Genomic DNA, 22,208 nt, shown 5'->3' on the forward strand with positions numbered 1-22,208 from the left:
TAAACAGTATCTGTTTACAAATACAGCCCTACACAAGGTGCTAGAAGGAAAAATACAACCCAAGGAGATTAACTACACATGAAAACACAGGAAATAAATAACCCAACATTATCAGTACAACCAAAGGAAGGGAAGGGTGCCTGTGTGTGTGTGCGCGTGTGTGTGTGCGCGCGCACACACACACACACACACGCACACACATCCTTCTACTGCATACAAGAAATAGAGTTTAAGATCAAGGATAGACATTACATCAAGGTAAAGGATTAAAAAAAAGATATTCTAAGCAAATGTACCAAAGAAACAGCTGGTATAGCCATTTTACTATCGAACAAAATAGACTTCAAAAAAAACAAACAAACAAAAAACCAATAATAATCAAAAGAGACACGGAATGACACTACATAATCATCAAAAAATAAAAATAAAAATAAAAAATGTCTACCATGATAACATTTCAATTCTTAACATCTATTGCCCCAAACATAAGAGCTGCCACCACTGTAAAAGAAACACTTCTGCAGCTTAAATCACCATTTGAGAGACCAAAAGATTAAAAATCAGTGGCTATTATTTTAAAGTTTAAAGCAAAGGCCTGAACTAAGGCTAGCTAGGTGGAGATATGTCCAGCCATAATACCCTGTGGGGAAGAACTAGTCTTACTTCATTCTTTCCTGCCCACTAGAGATAAAGCTGCTAGGAAACTGGCCCATCCCCCTAGGGAGGGACACCAGATCATTAAAGGTTTGGGGACCTTCCTATAGCTAATCAATTCAAAGCACAACATCCCTTTTGCATTTTGACCAATAGATGCTTGCCAGGAATCACCCCTGCTTTGGGCATGCTGGGAGGGACCTGAATGTTTAAATCACCCAGCTAACCTGAGCATGGGGCTCTGGGCTCTCACCACTTCCATGGTGGTGGTGGTGGTGGGGTGAGCCCAAGCTACAGCTTGTAATTTGTAATAATAATAATAATAATAATAATAATAAAACCTCATGTATTTACAGCGGAGTCTATTTATTCCTGGTCTTTTAGGGTTCGAGGACTAGGCATAACACATTGACCTTCATGCACTGATAGTAGAAGACAGCAATTATTTCACTCTTACCAACAAAAGGGTCCCTTAAGACAAAAAATAAACAGAAATACCCCAGCTACTGATATTAAAACCCAAATAAACCCAACTGATATTTACAGAACATTCCACCCAAACCCAAAATATACCCTCTTTTCAGCAACTCATGGAACTTTCTCCAAAACTGCTCCAACAGCATAAGTCTCAACAGATAAAAGAAAACTGAAATAACCCCTGCATTTTATTGGACCACCAAAGATTTAAGCTATACATCAACAACAGAAACAATAGAAAGCCTAAAAACTCATGGAAACTGAACAACTCTCTACTGAATGAAAACTGGGTCAAGAGAAATAAACGAAAAATTAAGGACTTTCTAGAATTCGATGAAAATGAACACAGAACATATCAGAACTTATGGGACACAATGGAAATGGTGACGAAAGGACAGTTGATAACACTAAGTGCACACATGAAAAAAAAATCGGAGAAATCTCTACTAACAACTTAACAGAACACGTGAAAACTCCAGAACAAAAACAAGAAAGCATGCCTAAAAGGAATGGACAGCAAGAAACTATTGACTTGAGGGCCAAAATCAATGAAACAGAAACAAAGAGAACAATTAAAAAAAAATCAATAAAACACAGAGTTGATTCTTTGCAAAAAGAGACAAACCCTTATCCAAATTAGCTAAAGGAAACAAACCCTATCCAAACTAACTAAAAGACAAAGAAAGAATATGCAAATTAAAAATCAGAAATGAAAAGGACACAACAGAAAATGAAGAAATCCTGAGAATAAGAACATACTTTAAAAACCTGTACTGCAACAAATTGGAAAATCTAAAAGAAATGGATATTTTTCTTGACAGGTACCACTTATCAAAGTTAAATCAAGATCAGATAAACAATTTAAATAGACCTATGACCCCTAGTGAAATAGAGTAATTCATTAAAAGACTCCAAAAAACAAACAACGACAAACAAGCAAAAAAATAAACAAAAAGGACTGGAGAGATGGCTCAGTGGTTTAAGAGCACTGACTGTTCCTCCAAAGGTCCTGAGTTTAATTCCCAGTAACCACATGGTGGCTCATAACCATCAGTAATGAGATCTGGTGCCATCTTCTGGTGTGTACATATACATGTATGCAGAATACTGCATAAATAATAAATAAATCTTGTTTTAAAAATTAAAAAAAAAACAGGGCTAGATGGTTTTAGTGCAGAATTCAACTAGACTTTCAAAAAGGAGTTAACACCAATAGTGTTCAAAATATTCTACAAAATAGAAACAGAAGGAACATTACCCTAATTCACTTTATGAAGCTACAGTTACCCTGATACCTAGAGCACACCATAAATATAACTGAAACAAGCATGAGAATTCTGATACTTCTTAAAACTAATTTCAAGTGCATGGAAAATATGCTGAGATTTCTGTGATCCGTGGCAATTCTGTCATTTTTATGAGACCCTTGTATACTGTACAAACAGATAAACATGGATAGAATAAGGATGTGTAGAAAACAGTGTTGTGGATATAAACATGTTTTTGTTTTGGTCCCAGGTGTGGGGTGTGGGACTGATTCAGATGGTCCACAGCAGCAGACTATTTGCCTCCTGTGGGCTCTGAGAGGAGCTCTTTGCCAGCTGCAGACAGTTTGAATCTGAGGACTCTGGAGACAAAATAAATGCCAGGGCCCAGGGGGGGGGACCTTGCTGTTCCTAGCTGCTACTGTAAAACAAGAAGCTGAATACCTCCTGAAATGAGACTGGACTGGCTCCAAGGAATCGGATGTCCCTGACCAGCAGGAAGCAGCTAAGAAAGAACTGTGCCCTCTCCCACTAACCCTCTTTCTCTCTCCTTCCTGGTGTTGGGGTGTTGGAAAGGATTGGGGTAGATAGGGAGAAGAGGTAAAAGAAACGTAGATAAGATTTTATTTTTTAAATAACACCAACAGAACAGGGTTTGCTGTATTTGTTGTAGTAAATTAGAAAGCTGTTGGCCTATATAATGTTTATTATTATCAGCCATAAGATTATCACGGCGGTATTACTTAACCAGCTACCACAAATAATAAGACACCGATATCTGTTAGATTTATAATTTTCTTATTTACCTTGGGCCAGGCAGATATTTCACTTACATTGTCTCAATATCCTCACCCTCATCTCCCAGGCCCCATGCAATGCTATCCACCTTAGTCCTCCTCAGCTGGACTATCCTTCACCCATAATCCCATGGTACTTGCTAATATTCTCCATCTGGGCCTTTTTACACCATTATCGGAGTCCTTACTCAGCCCACATGGTGTTTTCTCCAGGCTAAGAGATCCTGGCGTCCTCCTTCCACTTTTCCTGTCCGTCTCTCCTTCCATTATTCCTGTTATTCCTCGTGGGATTCTCCAAAGCCCAGGAACCTTAACCCCACCTACCCCATTCTGCCCTGCCCAGGTATAGGCTGTTTAATTAGCCAATCAGGTATAATGACTTAGGCAATATTACACAGAGGGCCAGTAATTAGCATCAGACCAACCTCCAACGTGTGTTGTTTGTGGTAATGAGGCTGCATGGGTATAGGTAATATGTCCACATTCATCAGAATACATACACTAAATATGTACAATTTTTTGAACTTTTATTAGTTACACTTTATTCACTTTGTATCCCCCATAAGCCCCTCCCTCCTCCCCTCTTAATCCTCCCCTCCTAATCCCACCTTCCCTCCCCCTTCTTCACGCATGCCCCTCCCCAAGTCCACTGATAGGGGAGGTCCCCCTTTCCTTCCTTCTGATCTTAGTCTATCAAACCTCATCAGGAGTGGCTGCATTGTCATCTTCTGTGGCCTGGTAAGGCTTCCCCCCTCCCTCAGAAAGATGTACAATTTTATATCAACTATAACAAGGGAATATGGTTTTAATTTAATTTAATCTGTGGAAAATGCCAACTTACTGCTATCAGTTTATTTTGTATGCTAATACACAATCCCATGTCACATTCAGATTCATTGATCGATTCTCAACCATGTTTTATTTTCACTTTTTGTCTTCTCAATTAGTGAGATAGCTTTTATGTGACCATAACATAAGTATTCTGTGTCACTAAGCTCTATACTGAAGTTCTCTTTCTATGGCTTTGTACTTTATTTCATACCAGTTTCAATTTCATACACTTACTGTAGTTTGCTAAATGAATGATTATGCAAAATAATCTTTTACCCTTTTATACTATAGTAAATATTAAAATGATGTATTTTCAAAAAAAAAAGAATGTTGGTTATTGCAACATAAATTCAATACAATACAAAGGAAATTCCTAACAATTTATAGCAGGAAAGCTGATTCCAAAACTATGTGCCATGTGAAAGAACCCAGAATTCTCAATAGGATTATGAAGAAATAGTACACATGTTGGCACAGTGTGACTTCTGTACTTACTACAAAACTACAACAATCAAGAATGTGTACAATATTGGTGAAAGAATGAGGAGATAGCAAAAGCAAAAACATGAGCCTAAAAGCATATTCAAGTTTTCATCAAAAGACCTAAGGAAACACCACAGGAAAAATATGAACTTGACCGTTACCTTTGATTGCACATACATAGAAATTAAATAAGCACCAATTTCACAACTCCTACAAAAATAGCTCAGAGTGACCCTTAAAATGACCCTCTAGCTAGTACTGATCTCTCTTTGAAACAGAGAGGTCCCATGCTCCAGAACTCTCTCTATAAATGAAGGTGATCAGAAAGGTGGGCTATGGCTTTGCAGCCCTTCATGCCACTCTTATGGTTTCAAGCAAATCCACATGTGAAGCATACACACAAAACAATGTTGAAGATTAATTTAAAGTTGGCTTCTTGCTACATAGATTATGGCACAAGATGTGGAAGCTGCCCTATCCACCTACCCAACACCATGCACACGTAGGATATCTCTGCATCTCAGAAACTCCTTTACCCTGGAATTGAATTTCCCTGAATCAGGCCATTGTGACTGGTGGTAGTGAAAAGGTAAAAAGATTCTGATCAACAACTGCTGAACAATGATCCCCATCACCCCCTTTCTACCAGTTTCAAAACTATTTATAAATTTGTCACACAAAACTGAAAGTGGAATGCAAGGTTCTGAGAGAGCAAGAGCAGAACTAACACCATCTTGTTTTACAGGCACCATTTTGAATGGCCCTGTCTGTTAGGTGACCCAAGTTCCCCCACCAGGAACTTGGCAAGTAAAAATACCCACAGGAGGAAATTGGCAAGCAAAAAAATCACAGGAGGAACTTGGCAAGAATAATTAGGCCCTGCACCTGGAGCCAACCAATGAAACAAAAAGTACACACACAGCTCTGGGTCTTGCCCAGGTCAAAATGTTCCTTTTCTTTTAATTAAATATTCTGCCTGTGTGTGTGTCACTGCACACCAGAAGAGGGCATCAGATCTCATTATAGATGGTTGTGAGCCATGATGTGGTTGATGGGAATTGAACTCAGAACCTTTGGAAGAGCAGACAGTGCTCTTAACCTCTGAGCCATCTCTCTACCCCCCAAGATGTTCCTTTTCAATAGCCTGTTTTCCCTTTGTGGTTTGGCCAAATGGCCCGAACCAATCAGCTTAAAGGTCAATCTACCCCCTCTTATCTAATCCTATAACGCCAGGGCTTGAAATTCCCCACCTGCGGTTTTTTTCCTTTAAAAACTCTGCCCTCCTAAGGCTTGGGGCCCCACTTTCTGACTGGCTGCGACAGGGATGATTGATGGCCCAAGCTCGAGCTTGAATAAGACCCTTGTGTGTTTACATCAGACTCCTGTTCCTGGTGGTCTCTTGGGGGGAGGGGGTGTCTTACGATCTGGGCATAACAGTTCAAAATTTCTAGAAACCAGACCTTCATTTTCAAATATGTCTTCCTACTGCCCACCAAAAGCTATGTCTGTGTGTGCACACTTGATAATGATATAAACATCACAGCTTTCCATTACCAGGGCTGCAAAGTTCTGTCCTTGCCACAGAGAAATTCACACTCAGGTTAGGGTAAGAGGCTAAGGGCCTCTGCCTAAATCACCAGAGAATTAAAAATTAGGTTTCTTGGGGTTACTGAGCTAAATAAAAAGTTCAAAACGTATCAGGCCTTCTAGACACATCCTGCCAACTGCAGGGAAGAGCTGACTTGGCTGCTCATTACAGACATCTTTGCCAGGAAAACAGCCCGGATGGCCCCCAACTCGTTCCAACTTGTAGCTTCGCTCCTGAAAATAGTGCAGACTACCCAAGGTGGGTCATTCCCCCTACCCACAAGAGAGAACAAAAAAGAACAGAACCGTTTATGATTTTGGCACATTCCAACAGCAAATCGTTTCTGAAATGTAGCCTCCCCTTTTCTGTTTTAACCACTAAAGCTTGCCAGGCTGGAATCCCCCTGCTTTGGGTGCACTGGGGGACCTATAAATCCCCCAAAACCATAGCTCGAGACTCTCAGCTGGATTGGGGCTGGACTGGGTCTCTCACCAATGACTTTGTGTCTGTGACAGTCCCAACAAACAAAGATCCTCATGTGTTTTGCAATGAACTCGACTTGGGCATAACAACCACATGGACCAACAGAGCCACAGTCTCACCCACAGGCTCTGTCAGTCCAAGCAGATCAGACTCTGATAGCTCCATAGACCTGCTCCTCCTGGTCTGAAGAGCAGAGCATCATCACTTGTGATCTTCCTCATAACTCCCTACAGCTGCTTCAGGGGAGAATCCTGGAAAAAACCTGCAATCTTCCTCCCTCTGGTGCTTGTGATTGCTAGGCCTGCCCATCGTCCTGCATTAACTTAAGACAACCCAGCTGGGCCTCGGGACAGTCACAGCCCCTCTACTGAGGGATCAGAGATCCAATGACTGTGACAGCTGAGGCTTTCCCAGCTCTTCTCTTCCACCCTAGGGACAGCAGAGTCCTAGTCTAAGAAATTTGTATTTTAGTAGAATTTTTCAGGCTCCCAGAGCACTTCCTGTTCCTCTTCCAAGGCACAGGGTCCTTTGTGTGCATTTCATTACATAGCCAATGTCCAGGACAGTATCCTCTACCTCATAGCTGGGAAGTCCTGTGGTCAAACTTTAGTCAAATCATGCAGTAACAACAATTAAAGCAAAAGGTGGCCATGAATTTGCAAGCAAAGAGTGATAAATGGGAGGTAAATGAAAAAAAAAAAAAAAAGAAAGAAATAAAAAGGAAAGGGCATAGCTACACCTAGATATGGTGGAGTAGAAAGTTTATTGTAGATAAAAGGAGAGCACTGCCAGACACAGGGACATCTTGTGTATTACAGAGTGGACATGATCCTGAGCCATGAAAGAAAGGAGAAAGGGGAAAGGAGAAAGCCAGACCAAAGGCCAAGAGGGTAAATGATAGGAAAAAAAGATCAGGTAACCAAAATGGTTGGGTTATATCAGGAAGGGCAGCTCAAACCCTGGGCTAGAGGGTGGGGTCTATCAGGCATACCCTGTAACAGATAGGGACTGAGGGATGCTGGGAGAACCTGGTTTGCTTTGACTTGTTAATTTGGCACCTCAGCCATTTGATGCAGGGTTCCAGTAGGGAAAAATGATAAGGTTGAAATGATTTAATTATAATCTCAAAAGTTATTTTAAAAAGTTGAAACAGGCTTTATGGTCAAACTCAAGAGTTGTCTAATAAAGCAATGCTACACAAGAGGAACACAGGGTATCTCAAGAACATTACTAACCAAGCCTACAGTGGACTTGGAACTGATAACCACAATCCCATTTAGTAGGAAGAGTTGAGTCCTGAGGATCTGAAGCAATGTTTTCTCAAAGGCCCTGCACCCGGACCATTACCAGCTCTCCCAAGCATATTCCCAGCTTTAGAGAAGGAGCTCTATTTTAGTCTCAACACACTGGGGCCCTCAGGAAAGCTTCCCAGGCCGTTACTGGCTCTACCAAGCATATTCCTAGGTTTGAGAAAGAGTTATGTTTCTTCTCCATATATGAGGACCTAATGGAAAACCTTGCTTGATCACGCCAGCCCTAAACACAACAGAGTTTTTCCATTTCAAAGAGCTGTAAGCCGGTATGGTCTTGCCCATGTGGCAGAACTATGCTTTTCTCAGGAAGAAGGCTGGACCTTCATGGCACACCAGGCCTTAATGCCCCTTTAAAAAGCATGTTGTTAGAGTCCTGTTCTTTGATATGAGGATAGACCTAGAGGCTGCTTGTAAATCCGAGCTGTCTCCTTTGTTATGGTTTGGAGCCAAAAGTCCCGGACAAACCTGGTGAGCAAGCATGTGTGTCCCAGCATCCTAATCTCTGACAGGCCTGTCTAGCATACTACTCCGTGGGTTGTTTTAGGGGCAGACTCCCTCAGCTAAATTCTACTAGGTGTCACTATTTCCTAAGCACTCATAAATCCTTTACATCATCAATTCTACTCTGTACATCACAGCTTAATATTGGAGTGCTACCCAACACTTGAGACACTGAGAGGACCAGGCCTGAGCCGCCCCCACCAAAGAACTAGGCCATAGGTCACCAGTTCCAGAAACACGACCATACACCTAAAGAATAACCTGGTTAACATTTAACCATCACCCCTAGCAACAACTAATCAGTGAATACCTGGAGTTCACCCAGGTGTTTTTTACAATAGGTTGAGTAAACAATTACAGTTTGGCCCTCCGGACACCTTAGAGTTGCTAAATGTCAATCAATCAGAGAACTGCCAAGCTGGAACTCCCCGAACCTTGCTGTAACCCCTGAGCTCGGGGCTCTACACTCGAGAACTCCGTCGGTGACCATGTGGGCCTGCGCTCAAAGCTTGTAATAAAGACCCTACTGCGTTCGCATCGGAATCAGCTCCTTGGTGGTCTCTGGGGTCCGTGAGACTGGAGCATATCAACCTCCACAAAATTAACTCCAAATAGACCTTACACCTAAACGTTAAGTGCCAAGAGCAGAACTTGAACAAGATACTAGAGGAACTTGCCAAGGACGTTTCTAATGCTTTGTGCAGATGCAGCCCCCATGGTGAAGTTATTCAGAGGCCACCGCCTGGTCCAGGGAGTGACCTTACAGGTGGGCGCATCTGGCCGTGCTTACCACCCAGCCCCAGGAACAACCCACCACACCAGCTCCCGCCACTCAGCCGCCTGCTCCTCCCCGTGGTGGGCTCACCATGCCGGGACTTCGGGGCTTGCCTGAGCTCCCCCTCGCAGCATCCAGCCGCAGCGCTCAGAGCGCAACAGGCAAAACCACTCCAAAGTTGCTCAGCTACTGAGCGGAACCTGCAGCAAGACACCCGGAAGAACCCGCCCCCTCGTCTGACCGGCTAGTCTACCTTGAGGCCCTGATTGGCCAGTGACATGAGTGACATGAGCACCTCCCTTAGGGTTAGAGTGTACTGAGTGGGCGTAACATAGTGGTTCCTGTCCCAGGCTTCCAGTCCAGGGCCAGACCTTTTTAAGAGCTGCAGGATGTTTGCAGTCCGGTAGCACTTGTGCCTGTCCTCCAATAGCCTACCCGTTTGTCTTTCCTCCCAGCCCTGGGGAGCCCCCATTACCCCAGCTCCAGCTACTCAGCCCCCTGCTCCTCCCCTCTGTGGGCAGTGACCCTGCGCTCAACACTTCTGACTTCTGAGTTTGCCAGAGCTACCCTCGCTGCGCTCAGGAGGCACTTCCCTTCTTCCTCCGGGAATTAAGGTGGAATAGAGTTGTAATGGAGTTATCAATCTGTCCCAGAAGTGGAAGGGTGCCCAGAATATTAACAATTAAAGGGACATTTTAGGAAGTAGGGTTTTTGTTGCGTTGCTTCATGCTGGGTTCAGGTAAACTGCTGCTACTTTCACCTGGTAGGATGAGACAACCCTAGGAGAAAAGCGGACACAGGTGACAAACACTGTGTGTGAATCAACACACCTTCCTCAGTGGGAAAGTCAAAACAAAACAAACAAAAACCCAAACCAAAAATCCTACAGCTGTATTAGTGAAGGTTCAGACCTGAAAGAACGGATCTCTCCTGTATAGAGAAAGTGCATTTATTACAGTGTCTCACAGGCTGTGGTCCAAACAGTCCAACAATGGCTGACTACCAGTGGATCGTTGTAGCGTCCAGTAGTGGTCCAGTCCATGTGGCTGGATGTTTTAGCTGGTCTTCAGTGTATACCTGAATTCCAAAGAAGTAGGCTCTAATGCCAGCTAAAAAAAAAAAAGACTTATTAGCCAAAGGTAGGACAAGCAGATGAAGAGAAGGAGCTATCATTTTCAATGTCCTTTATATATGTAGGCTGCCACCAGAAACTGGGGCCTAGATTAAAGGTAGATCTTAGCACCACAAAAGATCCAGATTAAGGAAGGGTTTCTCCACTTCAAAAGCTATAATTAAAATACTCCACAGCACCCAATTCTTTGGATTTTAGTTAATTCCAGATGTAGTCAGTTTGAAAAACCATACCAAGAACAGCCAGCCCAAGGGCCAAGACAGAAATGCTGAGAAAGATTTTTTTTTTCCTGTGTCAGGCAAACAGAGCATGGGAATCATTTCCAAAGCAATGATTATTCAGCAAAGGAAACATTGACATTTTACTTAGGGAGTCTGGACATGTTCATATATAGGCCTGCCTACTCCTAAGCATGTTAAGTTAAATCCTTTTCTGAACAAGGTCACAGTGTAAAAGCAGAGATATTTAAGGGCATTCTTAGCTCAAAGTCATGCAGAAACATGTAAATTATGAAAATGATGGACAGAAATGACCAGAATGTCCATCTTGTATTACAAGGTCTTAGCCAAAAAATCAAGTAAATGACACCGTGAAAGTAGAGTTCCCAGGAGCCAATGCTACCTGTTAATCATGATGTGTGACCTAACAGGTAGATGTACCAATGCCATAATTCTCACATATACAAAGGACAGAGAACACAAATTCAGAAAGCAACAAGGAAAAGTCACCTGTCAGCACTGTGGACACTGTTCTTAGAGGAACAGCTTTGCTGAGCCATTCTAACCTCAGAACAAGGCTGCTTTTGCCTCTGAGCAGGCTGGCTCAGAGCAAGGCCACAGCTGCTTCCCTGCAAGACCAGAGAGTTCATTTTAAGTTGTCCTGACTGCTGTCTGTATCAGGGCTGGAACATCACCAAATAGAATCCTATTTTTAAGCTTTATTTTTTAATATATATTAAAGGATATATGTGTTTGTTTTGCCTGCATGTATCTGTGCACAATAACAACAGAGGCCAGAAGAAGGCAGATGCCTGTGACTAGAGTTACAGGAAATGGTTAGCTTCCACGTGGTTTTTGGGGATGAAACCTATGTCTTCTGTAACAACACCCATTGTTCTTAACTACTAAGCTATCCCCCTAGCCACTTTCTAATTTAAATTTTATTTTTATACATTTTAATTTAAACAAATCATATCACTTTCCCCCTTCCTGTCTTCTCTCCACCCCTTCCAAAATTCTTCCCAATTTCTTCCTTGTTAAGCATGCATGAATAAATATACTCAAACATATGAGTAAAACTTGCTGAGTCCATTTCTATTGTGTGTACATGGTTTCAGGACTGACCACAATGTATTGTATAATCGGTTAGGGAGCTCATCCTTGTCTGAGGCTAATTCTCCCACTTGGAGATTTTCACTCTTTAGTAGGCAACAGGATTCTGGGTGCACAAAGGTCATTGCACCCACAGATCACTAGGGAAACAAGGGATGTTAAACTCACAGGGGCTTCTCAATGAAGGAGATAAAATACCTGCATCTGATCCAAAAAGCTGGGTGTGGATTTTGTTAATGACCATGTGATCTCTGCTATATGTGGAGGCAGACCTCACCTACCATGTTGCCATAGAGGAAGACCTAACCCAAAATTTCCAGAATGATTATCCCAGACTCTTTTTTGCCTAGACTATTACCCATCTGTAGGGGAGATGTCATATGTACCATCTGGCTGGTTGACCTCTATGCTATTGGTCAGAGTCCACAGTAAATTCTAGGTCTTTTAGCCATAGAGCCCACCCTCATGGTCACATGTACTTTGTAAGGGACTTTCCATGTAGTCACACCTTAGCTTTATTGTGCACCTGGAATTGGACTGAATGTTGACTGTAATCTTTTCCCAAATAGTACTGTGTTTTAAATATGCTGGCAATGAACTGCCTAATATTAGACTCCCCCAGTTCTGATCCTGTAGCTGTGGGCTTTTCCACTTGTGCCCCTGTACCTGAAAAACAACTGAAGCTTATTATTTATTAATAAGCCTAGACCTTAAGCTTTGGCTTATTCTCCACCTAACTCATAACTTCTTATCCCATTTCTACTAACCTAAGTTCAGCTCTGTGGCTGGTCACCTCTCCCCTTCATACATCTGGCTGTCCTGGTGGTGAATCCTTTTCCTGCCTGATTCTATCCCAGAGTTCCTCTCTCCCTGCCAAAAGTCCTGTCTTCAAATCCTGCCTCAGCTTATTGCCCATCATATTTTTATTGACAGGTGATGTTTCCACACAGAACACAAGAGTTTATTCCTCATGATACAGGTGAGTAAAGTCAATATGCATCAGTTTTCATTCTCATCCCTAGTGTGGTTTGCTTCCCTGTCTGATACCTGCAGGAACCCCCTCAACAGAAGTCTGACCACCAAGTGACCTAGAATGCCTTGGACAGAAAACATTATCAAGATGTTATCAACATTATCAGATGGGAAATACCTCAGAAGCTAAGAACACTGAAGTTTCTTCCAGCGCACCCAGGCTTCATCCCTAGAACATAAGGCAGCTCACTATTATCGGTAACTAAAGTTCCTGGGGTTCTGACATCAGCTCCTGGCCTTCCTGGCCAACAGGCATGAACTGGGTACAAAGATGCACATACAGGCAAAACACTCATACAAATAACAAGTAAAACTTTGTATAACAGAACGAGAGAGAGAGAGAGAAAGAGAGAGAGAGAAGGAGAGGGGGGAGGGAGAGAGAACTTGCATCATAAAACTTATTGTTCAAGCTGAGCATGGTGCATTTCAATTCCAGCACTCAGAACACAGAGACAGGAAGAATTGTGAGTTTGAGGAAAGCCTGTGCTACGTAGTAAACACACACACACACACACACACACACACACACACACACACACACAGGAAAGGAAGAATAAAACTAAATAACATAAATAAAAGGGAACAATGAAACAACACATACCTCTTAAAGTCATTTCAGGTGTTTCCCATCAGTGCCCATATAACTATTTTTTAAAAAAGAACATTGCCAAGCACAGTAGCACATGTTATTTATTAACCCCAGCACTTTGGAGACAAATTCATCTCTATGACTTTGAGGCCACACTGGTCTACACAGTCACTTCCATAATATGACACATTTCAAATGGACCAATAAATTTTTAAAAAGGTGAATACTGTGGTGTCAAGAACAGGAAACAACCACTGCAAAACTTGGCAATCTCCTATGAAGTAGGTGAGAGAATCGGCCCCAACTAAAACTGAGGTTGTCATTTTTTATTCAAGCTGAAGGCTGAGGCACATAGCAAAAAATAAGAAAAGTGGAATTTTCTGCAGTTTGTGATTTAGTAAACTAGCCAGCTCTCAGAACATACCAAGAGCAAGGGAAACTATATACGATGTGTAAATTTCAAGATTATAGAGGAAGAACAAGTCAAAGAAACAAGTTGACCTTTAACTTGGGACATGATTAGAGAACACACCATAGGGAACAATAGAGAAATAAATCAAAATTTAACATTAGGTTTAATTATGAAAGGGAAATGAAAATGTAGTCAGCTGGCTTTTAACAAATACGATTTTGTTTTCTTTGAAACAGGGTCTTATTTAGAACTGCAGCTGACCTTGATTTGCTAGGTATACTATAATGTATAATACATATTGAATCTATAATAGAGAACAGTATTTATTAAATCCTATACCTTTCGCTCATCATTCACCGCATGACAGTCTTCTATAGAAGAGGGATTTCAGAATAACTGTGGGGTTGGAGGGATGACTCAGAGGTTAAGAGCACTGGCTGCACTTCCAGAGGTCCTGAGTTCAATTCCCAGCAACCACCATCGATGAGATCTGATGCCCTCTTCTGGTATGCAGGTGCACATGCAGGCAGAACACTGTACACATAATAAATTAGGGTCTGGAGAAATGGTTCAATTCCCAGCACCCATATGGCAGCTCTTAACTGTCCACAGATTTGTTTGAGTAAATCTGACACTCATACAGACATATATAGGCAAAACACCAATGCACATAAAATAAAAATAAAGTTGCTTAAAAAAAAAGAAGTCTGATGGGGTTGATGACTAGATAGTTAACAGTTTCAAAACTAATCATTTAGGATGACAGAAATTGATCTAGGTACAGAACTTTAAAGTCACCAAGTTAGTAGAATACTTTATCCAAGGGTGCCAAATACATAGGTGTAAATCTTTTTTTTTCCCCTATACAGGACTTCTCTGTGTAGCCTTGGCTGTCCTAGACTCACTTTGTAGACCAGGTTGGCCTCGAACTCACAGAGATCCACCTGTCTCTGCCTCCCTGAGCACTGGGATTTGAGGCATGGGCTATCACAACTGGCCATAAATGTAAATCTTACTTTTCATAGTAATTTTCATAGTTGTTACTACTGCATATAGTGTATTAATGTAAGAGAAAGAGCCTTTTATTGGACTAAAACAGGAGAGGTGTAGGCATGTTATTGTGTACTGTGTAAAGATCCAAATGCTGATTTCTGTGATCCCCATACCTGGTTGCAACCCGTTCTGAGACTCTCCTGTCTCAGTGTTGTGTAAACACTGCTCAGTTCTTCCCTGATAAGTCAATAAAGAGGCTTGACAGCCAAGTCTGAATAGAAGAGAAAATAGGGCTGGACTTCCTGCCAGCCACAGGAGGAGGAGATAAAGAAAAAGGGATTTCAGCCAGAGGTCCAAAAGACATCATGAGAAAAAGGCAACTGGAGCAGAGAAAACCATAAAATTGAAGTATCTTAGGGATTTTGGCAAAGAGGAAGCCAGACTAGCATGGAGGGTTAACAATAGCTTAATACTGCTCAGTTCTTGTGCTGTAAAGCTTATTAAACAATTATAATAGTCCAGTCTCAATTATTTGGGTGTTCGATGGGATAAAAAAGAAACTGCAACACACAATTTTTAAAGTAACACTAACACTGCTTTTTCCCTTGGAGTATCCAGGCATGTTGTGCCCTGGGCTGGCCTGGAGGGAGTAAAGCTTAGCCAGGGCTAGTGGGTTAGTCAGGATCTCAGGCAGCATGAGTGCTAGAGAAACAGCCTTTTCTGTAAAGTTTTCAGTGAAACAGCTCTCTTCACTGGGGTGGGGACAAGGGCTATATAAACCTTGGGGAGTGGGTAGGGGTTTTCAAGGTGAGCATACATCATTGGCTGAGATGCTGGGAATGATCATTTGCAAAGAGGAACTCCAGGTGCTTGCTGGACATGTCCTTATAAGGAGAGAGGAAGTTTAACCTGTAACCTGGCCGCCAGGATATGTGCCTACCTCAAGGGTGGCAGAGTGCAGGTTGCAAAGCTATGTGCATCGGGACATGCAGGCCCAGAGCAGGGAGGAAGCAGTCCTTCTCCTGCCTGTCTCAGGATGAGGTTTTCAGGGTTTGAACCTGTCTCAACGTCACTCTTGCTCTAGACTGGCTCCTCCAGTCACACAGCTTTCCAGCCCCACCCCACAACCTCTGAAATCACCCCATAATCTCATTTAACAAAAACAAAAAAAGAGGGTGGGGGTAGAGGTCTACTTAACAATCCTCTTAAAAGGCCACCTAAATCATAAACATGGCTATTGTTAAGGCACTTGACTTACTTCATACATAATTATCCTGAAATTCTTTTCTGTGGCCTAGTCCAAAATACCAGCTTCACTGAGTTCACTGCAAGAACTCACACTGAGACAGGCAGAAGCATGGAGTTGCATCATTCCTTCCAACTCCTGCTACTGACAGGCTAAGCCGGACCTCCATCTGTGCCATACTTGGGCCGTTATTTTAAAACACTGGTAGACTGCCCTATTGCTCTGAGAAACTACTGCACCAACGTCTACTTCCACCAGCAAGGTGAGCATGTCCTAACCCTAACCTACAGTGAACACCCTCACTTTCCCCTGCACCTCTGCCATCCAGTACCAAGGATTGAGCCCAGAACTTGTCATACGCTAGGCAAGTGCTCTTATACTCAAATACACCCTCATTTCAAGAAGTCTGTGTACCTCTTCTCAACAAAGAATTTACTCAACAAAGTTCCAAAGGTTTGAGAGCAACCATAGATTGAAGATTTCCAAGTCAACTTTGGTTTTTGAATTACTCATCCATGCCACTATTAAAGGATTTCGAAAACATCAGATATGCTATATTTATGGGAGGATACGGCTATTTTAGATCAATCTTATAATCTACATTCTTCATCATGTATGCAACTGTCTAGTTGCACGGAAGGGACCAGGACTTCTCACATATAAATATATCCACCTTACAGATTAATCTCATTAGTGGTTTCAACAAATATGCAACTTTTCTAAATTTACTGAGGTGGGAATAGATTTTTGAATGGTGTTCAAGTGCTAGGCACAGGCTCTACTGTGGACCTTTCTCCCTTGCTGGAAATAGAAAATGTTTCTGGTTACTTTTAAACTCCTATCAAAATCATCCAGAAAATCCAACTCACAGAACAGTTTAATTATTAATAATACAAGATGAATCATGTCATCAAGTGATTTTTTTCAGCGTTTTTATAAATATTTTAAACAATTCTCAGAAAAAAAAATTCTCTAGAGAGAACAAATAAAAATAAGGGCTGAAGATACAGCTCAGTTGATAGAATACTTATCCAGCATGCATGAGGCTCAGGGCTCAGTCCTCAGCACTACATAAAATGAACGTGGTTCACATTCCTATAATCCTAGTTTTGAGATGGAGGCAGGAAGACTGGAAGGTTCAAGTCTATCCTTGACGGTGGCAACACACATCTTTAATTCCAGCAATCCAGAAGCAGAAGCAGGTCTTAGTTCAAGACCAGCCTGGTCTATACTGTGAGTTCCAGGACAACCAGGGCCACACAGAAAAACCGTTTCTTGAGGGGAAAAAAAAAAGTAACAAACAGGACTTGAATTCAAGTGAGCATCTTCTGTGTATCTCCTAAGTCCCCAAGGGACCCTGCACATTGAGGACTTCATCTGCTGACTTGCAGGTGTGCTATGCTTCACCCTGGTTCTCCACCTTCCTATCATATAGCAGAGACCTTCCGCACACCAAATTCATGCTTGCAGCTGGGCAAGTCCTCCCCTCAGTCCCTCCATCGATGTCCACACTGAGCATTGCAGCACTTATAGAAGGTAGTCATTGGCTCGTCTGCAGAACGGGTCTGAAGCTGCATGAAGTAGGCACGAGGGTGTTCACATTTTGGACATGGCTCTGACAAAGAGAAAAAAGTTGTCCACATTACACAAACACTCAAGTGTGGGTAAACATCTCATTCCCGTGCTAATCTAGACTCCCTTGCTAGTGTTCAATTTGCCAAGAGCAACAGCCTTCCCACAGCACAACAATGATAAGGAGACTAGCGAGACCTGGTTTTTTGTTTGTTTGTTTGTTTGTTTTTTAGATTTATTTTGTTTATTTATTACATATATACCAGAAGAGGGCACCAGATCTCATAGACGGTTGTGAGCCCCCATGCGGGGGCTGGGAATTGAACACTCAGGACCTCTGAAAGAGTAAGCAGTGCTCTTAACCTCTGAGCCATCTCTCCAGCCCAGAGACCTTGCTTTATAAAAGCAACAAAAGCCCTGAAAGTTGAAAATGAGTAAAGGCTTAAAGCTTTTTTTAAACCCTTCCCTCCCTGGATCCCATTTACCTTCACAAATTTGGTTGAAGAATGGCTAGAAGCATAGCATGGGAAGGATCTATTATAGTCTGTTTCTTCGGACTGTAACACACAGCTATAATCTAGCACTTGAGAGACTGAAGCAAGAGGCTTGCTACACGGGCAGCCTGGGCTACATAGCAAGATTCTATCTCAAAGACAGATTAAAACAAAAACAAAGATTTTAAGCCTCTACTCATTATAAACAAGTTCTTGAGGATGGCCTCAAAGTCACTTTGTAGCTAAGATGACCTTGAACTCCTGATTTTCCAGTCTCCACCTCTCAAGTAGTACTACAACACCTAGCTAATGCTAACTTCTAACACAGAAGATCTGTATATTCCCCTATAGAGGGAAAGACTGCTAATTGTGCTGTGACCTTCCTTCTAAAACAGGTGATATTTAAGGCTGTCTTCTATCGTTCCATTATCACATTTAAGTCTATCAAACATAAATCAAGACTTAAAACATTTACTTCTTTTTATTTATATTAATAACAGGTTATTTACTTTGTATCCCAGCTGTAGGCCCCTCCCTCATTCCCTCCCAATCCCACCCTCCCTCCCTCATCTCCTCCCTGCCCCTTTCCAAGGCCACTGCTAGGGAGGTCCTCCTCCCCTTCCATCTGACCCTAGCTTATCAGGTATCTTCAGGACTGGCTGCCATGTCCTCCTCTGTGGCCTAGCAAGATTGTTCCTCCCTTGGGGGGGGGGGAAGAGAGGAATAGTTCCTGTTCCCCTTAACATTTACTTTTTAATGGCCCCACATGTATGTTTTGCCTGCGGGCACTCTGTGCACCATGGTTATAGTGTCCTTGGATGCCATAGAGGACACTAGATTGCCTAAAACTAGCGAAGTACAGAAGAAGGTCTGAGGTGCCATGTGGGTGCTGAAAAGGAAACCCAGGTCCTCTGGAAGAGTAGTCAGTGCTCTTAACCACTAAGCCATCTCTTCAGCCCCACAACTGTTTATCGGTTGACAGATTGAGACAGTTTCTCATAAAGCCCAGATAAGCACCGAGCCTTCTGCCTCCACCCTGAGAGCAATGGAATTATAAACTAGAACCATCGTCTTCGTCCTGGCTATAGTCCCCGCCCCCATCCCGACCCCCACCCCCCGAGACAGGGATTCTCTGTGTAGCCTTGGATGTCTTGGACTCACTTTAGTACTGGGATTATAAGTATGCACCACCACACCCAGCTCAATTATAAATTTTTTAAATCCATATAGAATTAAAAAAAAAAAAAGACCAAAACTGATCATTTTTTCAGTATTGGTATTTGAAAATACAACATAACTCTTCCTGAGAAGTCTGCATTCCCTAGAGCATGGACCTCTCTCCCCATCTCAACAACCACGTTTAAATCAATGAAACTTTTGTAATGAATTCCAAATTTGCTTCAAAAAAAGAATACATACCAGATTTATTTTTAATTATACTTATTTATATCTAACCTTGAGAATCTACATGAAACAACATGCAGGTATCAGCATGGTAATTTTCCTTTCATTATATTTAATCCTTGAAAGAATTTTTTTAATATAGCCAGGTGGTGGTTACACACCTTTAATCCAGCATGTGGGAGGCAGATAGGTGGATCTCTAAGTGTAAGGCCAGCATAATCTACAGAGCCAGTTCTAGGACACCAAGGGCAACAAAGAGAAACTCAGTCTCAAAAAAATAAAATTAAACAATAAGAAAAAATATTAATACCTTGCTTAAAGCTTAAAGAGTGACTAAACTAAAATGCATCACCAAAATATTTCTTGCATTGGCAAACACAAGCTATTTGTCATTACTTTATTATTTATATTTTCTTAAGTTCTTTTACACTTATGTGTGTGGGGGGGGAAGAGTCTGAACACAAAGTTTTCAGGAGTCAGCTCGCTCCTTCTACTATCTGGGCTACAAGAATCAAACTTAGGTTAACAAGTTTGGCCACAAGTGCTTTTACCTGCTGAGCCATCTCACTGGCCCTAATAATAAACAGGGCTGCATTATAATAAATAGTAAATTTATTATTATTAAATATAAGTAATAACAGCTAGGACTGAGTCACTGGCTGTTACAGAAAAATGCCCACCTGCAGTAGAATCCACATTCTCCCAGGCAGCTGCTCCACCCAGTACATCATCCACTTCTTTTAGCTTTGGATACTTTCGGTTCGTTACCTAACAAAAACAAGCCATCAGACTCCGAGCAATCATACAGTTTTACACACCAGCCACCAAACCACAACTCTCCTCCTCCTTCACTTACTGGGTAAGTGAACAAATGAATACAAAATTTATCTTCTTCAAAGAGCGGCATGAACCACTGCAATGTAGGGGTTTTGTGACTGGGATGTCCCTGAAACAGCACAGAGGTTCAGTGTCAGAGACCTCTGGAGACTGGAGGAAACACCAAGACAGAACATAAAGAAAAAACAGCTGAGTAAAACCTACTCTTTTATACCTCTAAGACACCGAATAATCCAACATGAAAGACAAATGAAGCCGCCCACCACCATTTAGCGGGGTATCCCAGCATTCCCCACGTCACATTTGGTTGCTCTCCTAAGTTTATCAAGTATACCTCAAATTTCAAAACGGTGTCACAATTCATCTTACCCGTAAACCCAGACTCTAAACTCCTACCATACTGCTCTAATGTGCGAGCATTTAGAATGAGGTGTCAACAAGGCCTGGGGTTGCACGGAACTCGGGACACTGGCGCAAGGAGGAACAAGAACCGAACCGAAGCGCAGACAAAACACCAAGGGCTGGAAATGCACCTCTCTGGGTTCCAACACAAGTACCACACATACGAAGTGGCAACAATGGTAAAATACTAAAAGACAACGAATCCCGATGAAAATATAAAAGGAATGAGGATAAACTGGAAGAGCTGGGTTTTGGTTTGTCTCTGCGTTTATTTAATTACTAGATGTATGTGCAGCGCAGGTGGGCCTTGAACTTATTCTCCTGCCGTAGCCTCTCCAAGTGCTGGAGTTATGGGCATGCACCAACAGCCACAAGGGCTGGAATTTTTTTTTTTTTAAAGGAGAGGAAGAGAGATAACGGGAAAGGAAGAGGGAAACAAGAGAGGCATAGATGACAGATAGACAGACAGACAGACAGATAGATGATAGAGAATGAATGTGTTTGTGTGTAGTTATTCAGGGAAGAATGGCTCGGGCAAAAGGAAGGACCTAACAGTACTGCATGCACGGTGAAGATCCTCCAGAATGGCGACAGTGGCTGGGAGCAAAAGAGCTACAGAAGTACACAGGATTTGAAGTCAGAGAAGGTGAGAAGCGGACCGGAGCCTGGCACGCCGGGGATGGCACAAGAGTTCTGTGGGTTTAAGAGTATGGCTCAGCGGGGAGGTAATGAACTAAAATTCTCGGAATTTTTTTTCCAGCGTCGCAAAGCGGACGACGGGGCGCTAGAGGCGGAAGCCACTGTAGGGACCAGCAGAACGGCTTCGACGCCGCTGGGGCAGCAACGGCTGAACGTGGGGCGCCTCCTCCGCGAAAGCCCAAGAAGCACACCGCCGGCAGGAAGGCCTGCGCGCGCGGACGGCGGAGGCCCCCGCCTCACACTCACCTTGCGAGTGATGTTATGGACGTACGGGCAGGTGTTGCAGGCGAAGCGATGGCAGCGCTGCCCCTCCTCCACAATCAGCCCGTTCCCGCAGCCGGGGCAGAAGAGCAACATCGCTCCAGCTTCGCCACTCGGTCCTTCCCGTCTGGCTCACCGCGTCGCTGGCGACCGGCTTTGGGCAACATTTTCCCAGCAGGCCCTGCGGCGGGCAGCCTCGCGCTTGCCATTGGTCACCGCGGACCGTAGTCCTGCGCGTGCGCACACGTCTCGCTACCCGGAAGGGCACTAAGAAGAGACGGCGGAGGAAGCTGGTAGCTTGCGGCTCCGGAGTGCCCAGGGCTTGGTGGTCCGTGGGAGGTACTGGGGGACCGGGGGATACTGCCGCACTTCGACCCTTGGACCTGTTCCAGGAGAGTGTCTCGCTGCTCCGCAGTCTTCCTACCCGAGACTGACAGAGAGTAACCAAATGCCCCAGGGACTTAGATTGGCTCGTTCCCCAGTGCTAGTATACCTCTCTCCCACTGTCTGCCTGAGGAACGGATCGCTTTCTTTCTGGACCTGCCATCCTTCCATCTGGCCGTTTCTTCACCTGGCTTCAGTTCTGTCTTCCACTTACACAGCTAGACTCGACGCTATAGATAACAATCCCAGTAGC

General features: G+C 43.0%; 2 protein-coding genes across 2 annotated transcripts in view; both read right to left on the bottom strand.

Annotated features, from left to right (window-relative positions):
• The window catches only part of LOC110554165 (zinc finger protein 431-like), a 30,166-nt gene extending 20,775 nt beyond the window's left edge, over window positions 1–9,391 (bottom strand). Inside the window, exon 1 of the mRNA XM_060382652.1 lies at window positions 9,258–9,391. Coding sequence (XP_060238635.1) covers window positions 9,258–9,260 — 3 coding nt within the window. The 5' untranslated portion in view covers window positions 9,261–9,391. The remainder of the gene's footprint in view (window positions 1–9,257) is intronic.
• Window positions 9,392–16,761: 7,370 nt separating this feature from the next.
• On the bottom strand, window positions 16,762–21,757 carry Polr3k (RNA polymerase III subunit K). Its single transcript, XM_021646566.2, has 3 exons — window positions 21,557–21,757; window positions 20,053–20,140; window positions 16,762–17,517 (listed from the first exon to the last, which is right to left on the bottom strand). Exons 1-3 carry the CDS (start codon window positions 21,665–21,667, stop codon window positions 17,390–17,392), a joined length of 327 nt encoding a protein of 108 aa, XP_021502241.1. The 5' UTR covers window positions 21,668–21,757; the 3' UTR covers window positions 16,762–17,389.
• Window positions 21,758–22,208: the final 451 nt, after the last annotated feature.

The sequence above is a fragment of the Meriones unguiculatus genome, chromosome 4 (assembly GCF_030254825.1).
Source record: "Meriones unguiculatus strain TT.TT164.6M chromosome 4, Bangor_MerUng_6.1, whole genome shotgun sequence".
Taxonomy (NCBI): Eukaryota; Metazoa; Chordata; class Mammalia; order Rodentia; family Muridae; genus Meriones; species Meriones unguiculatus.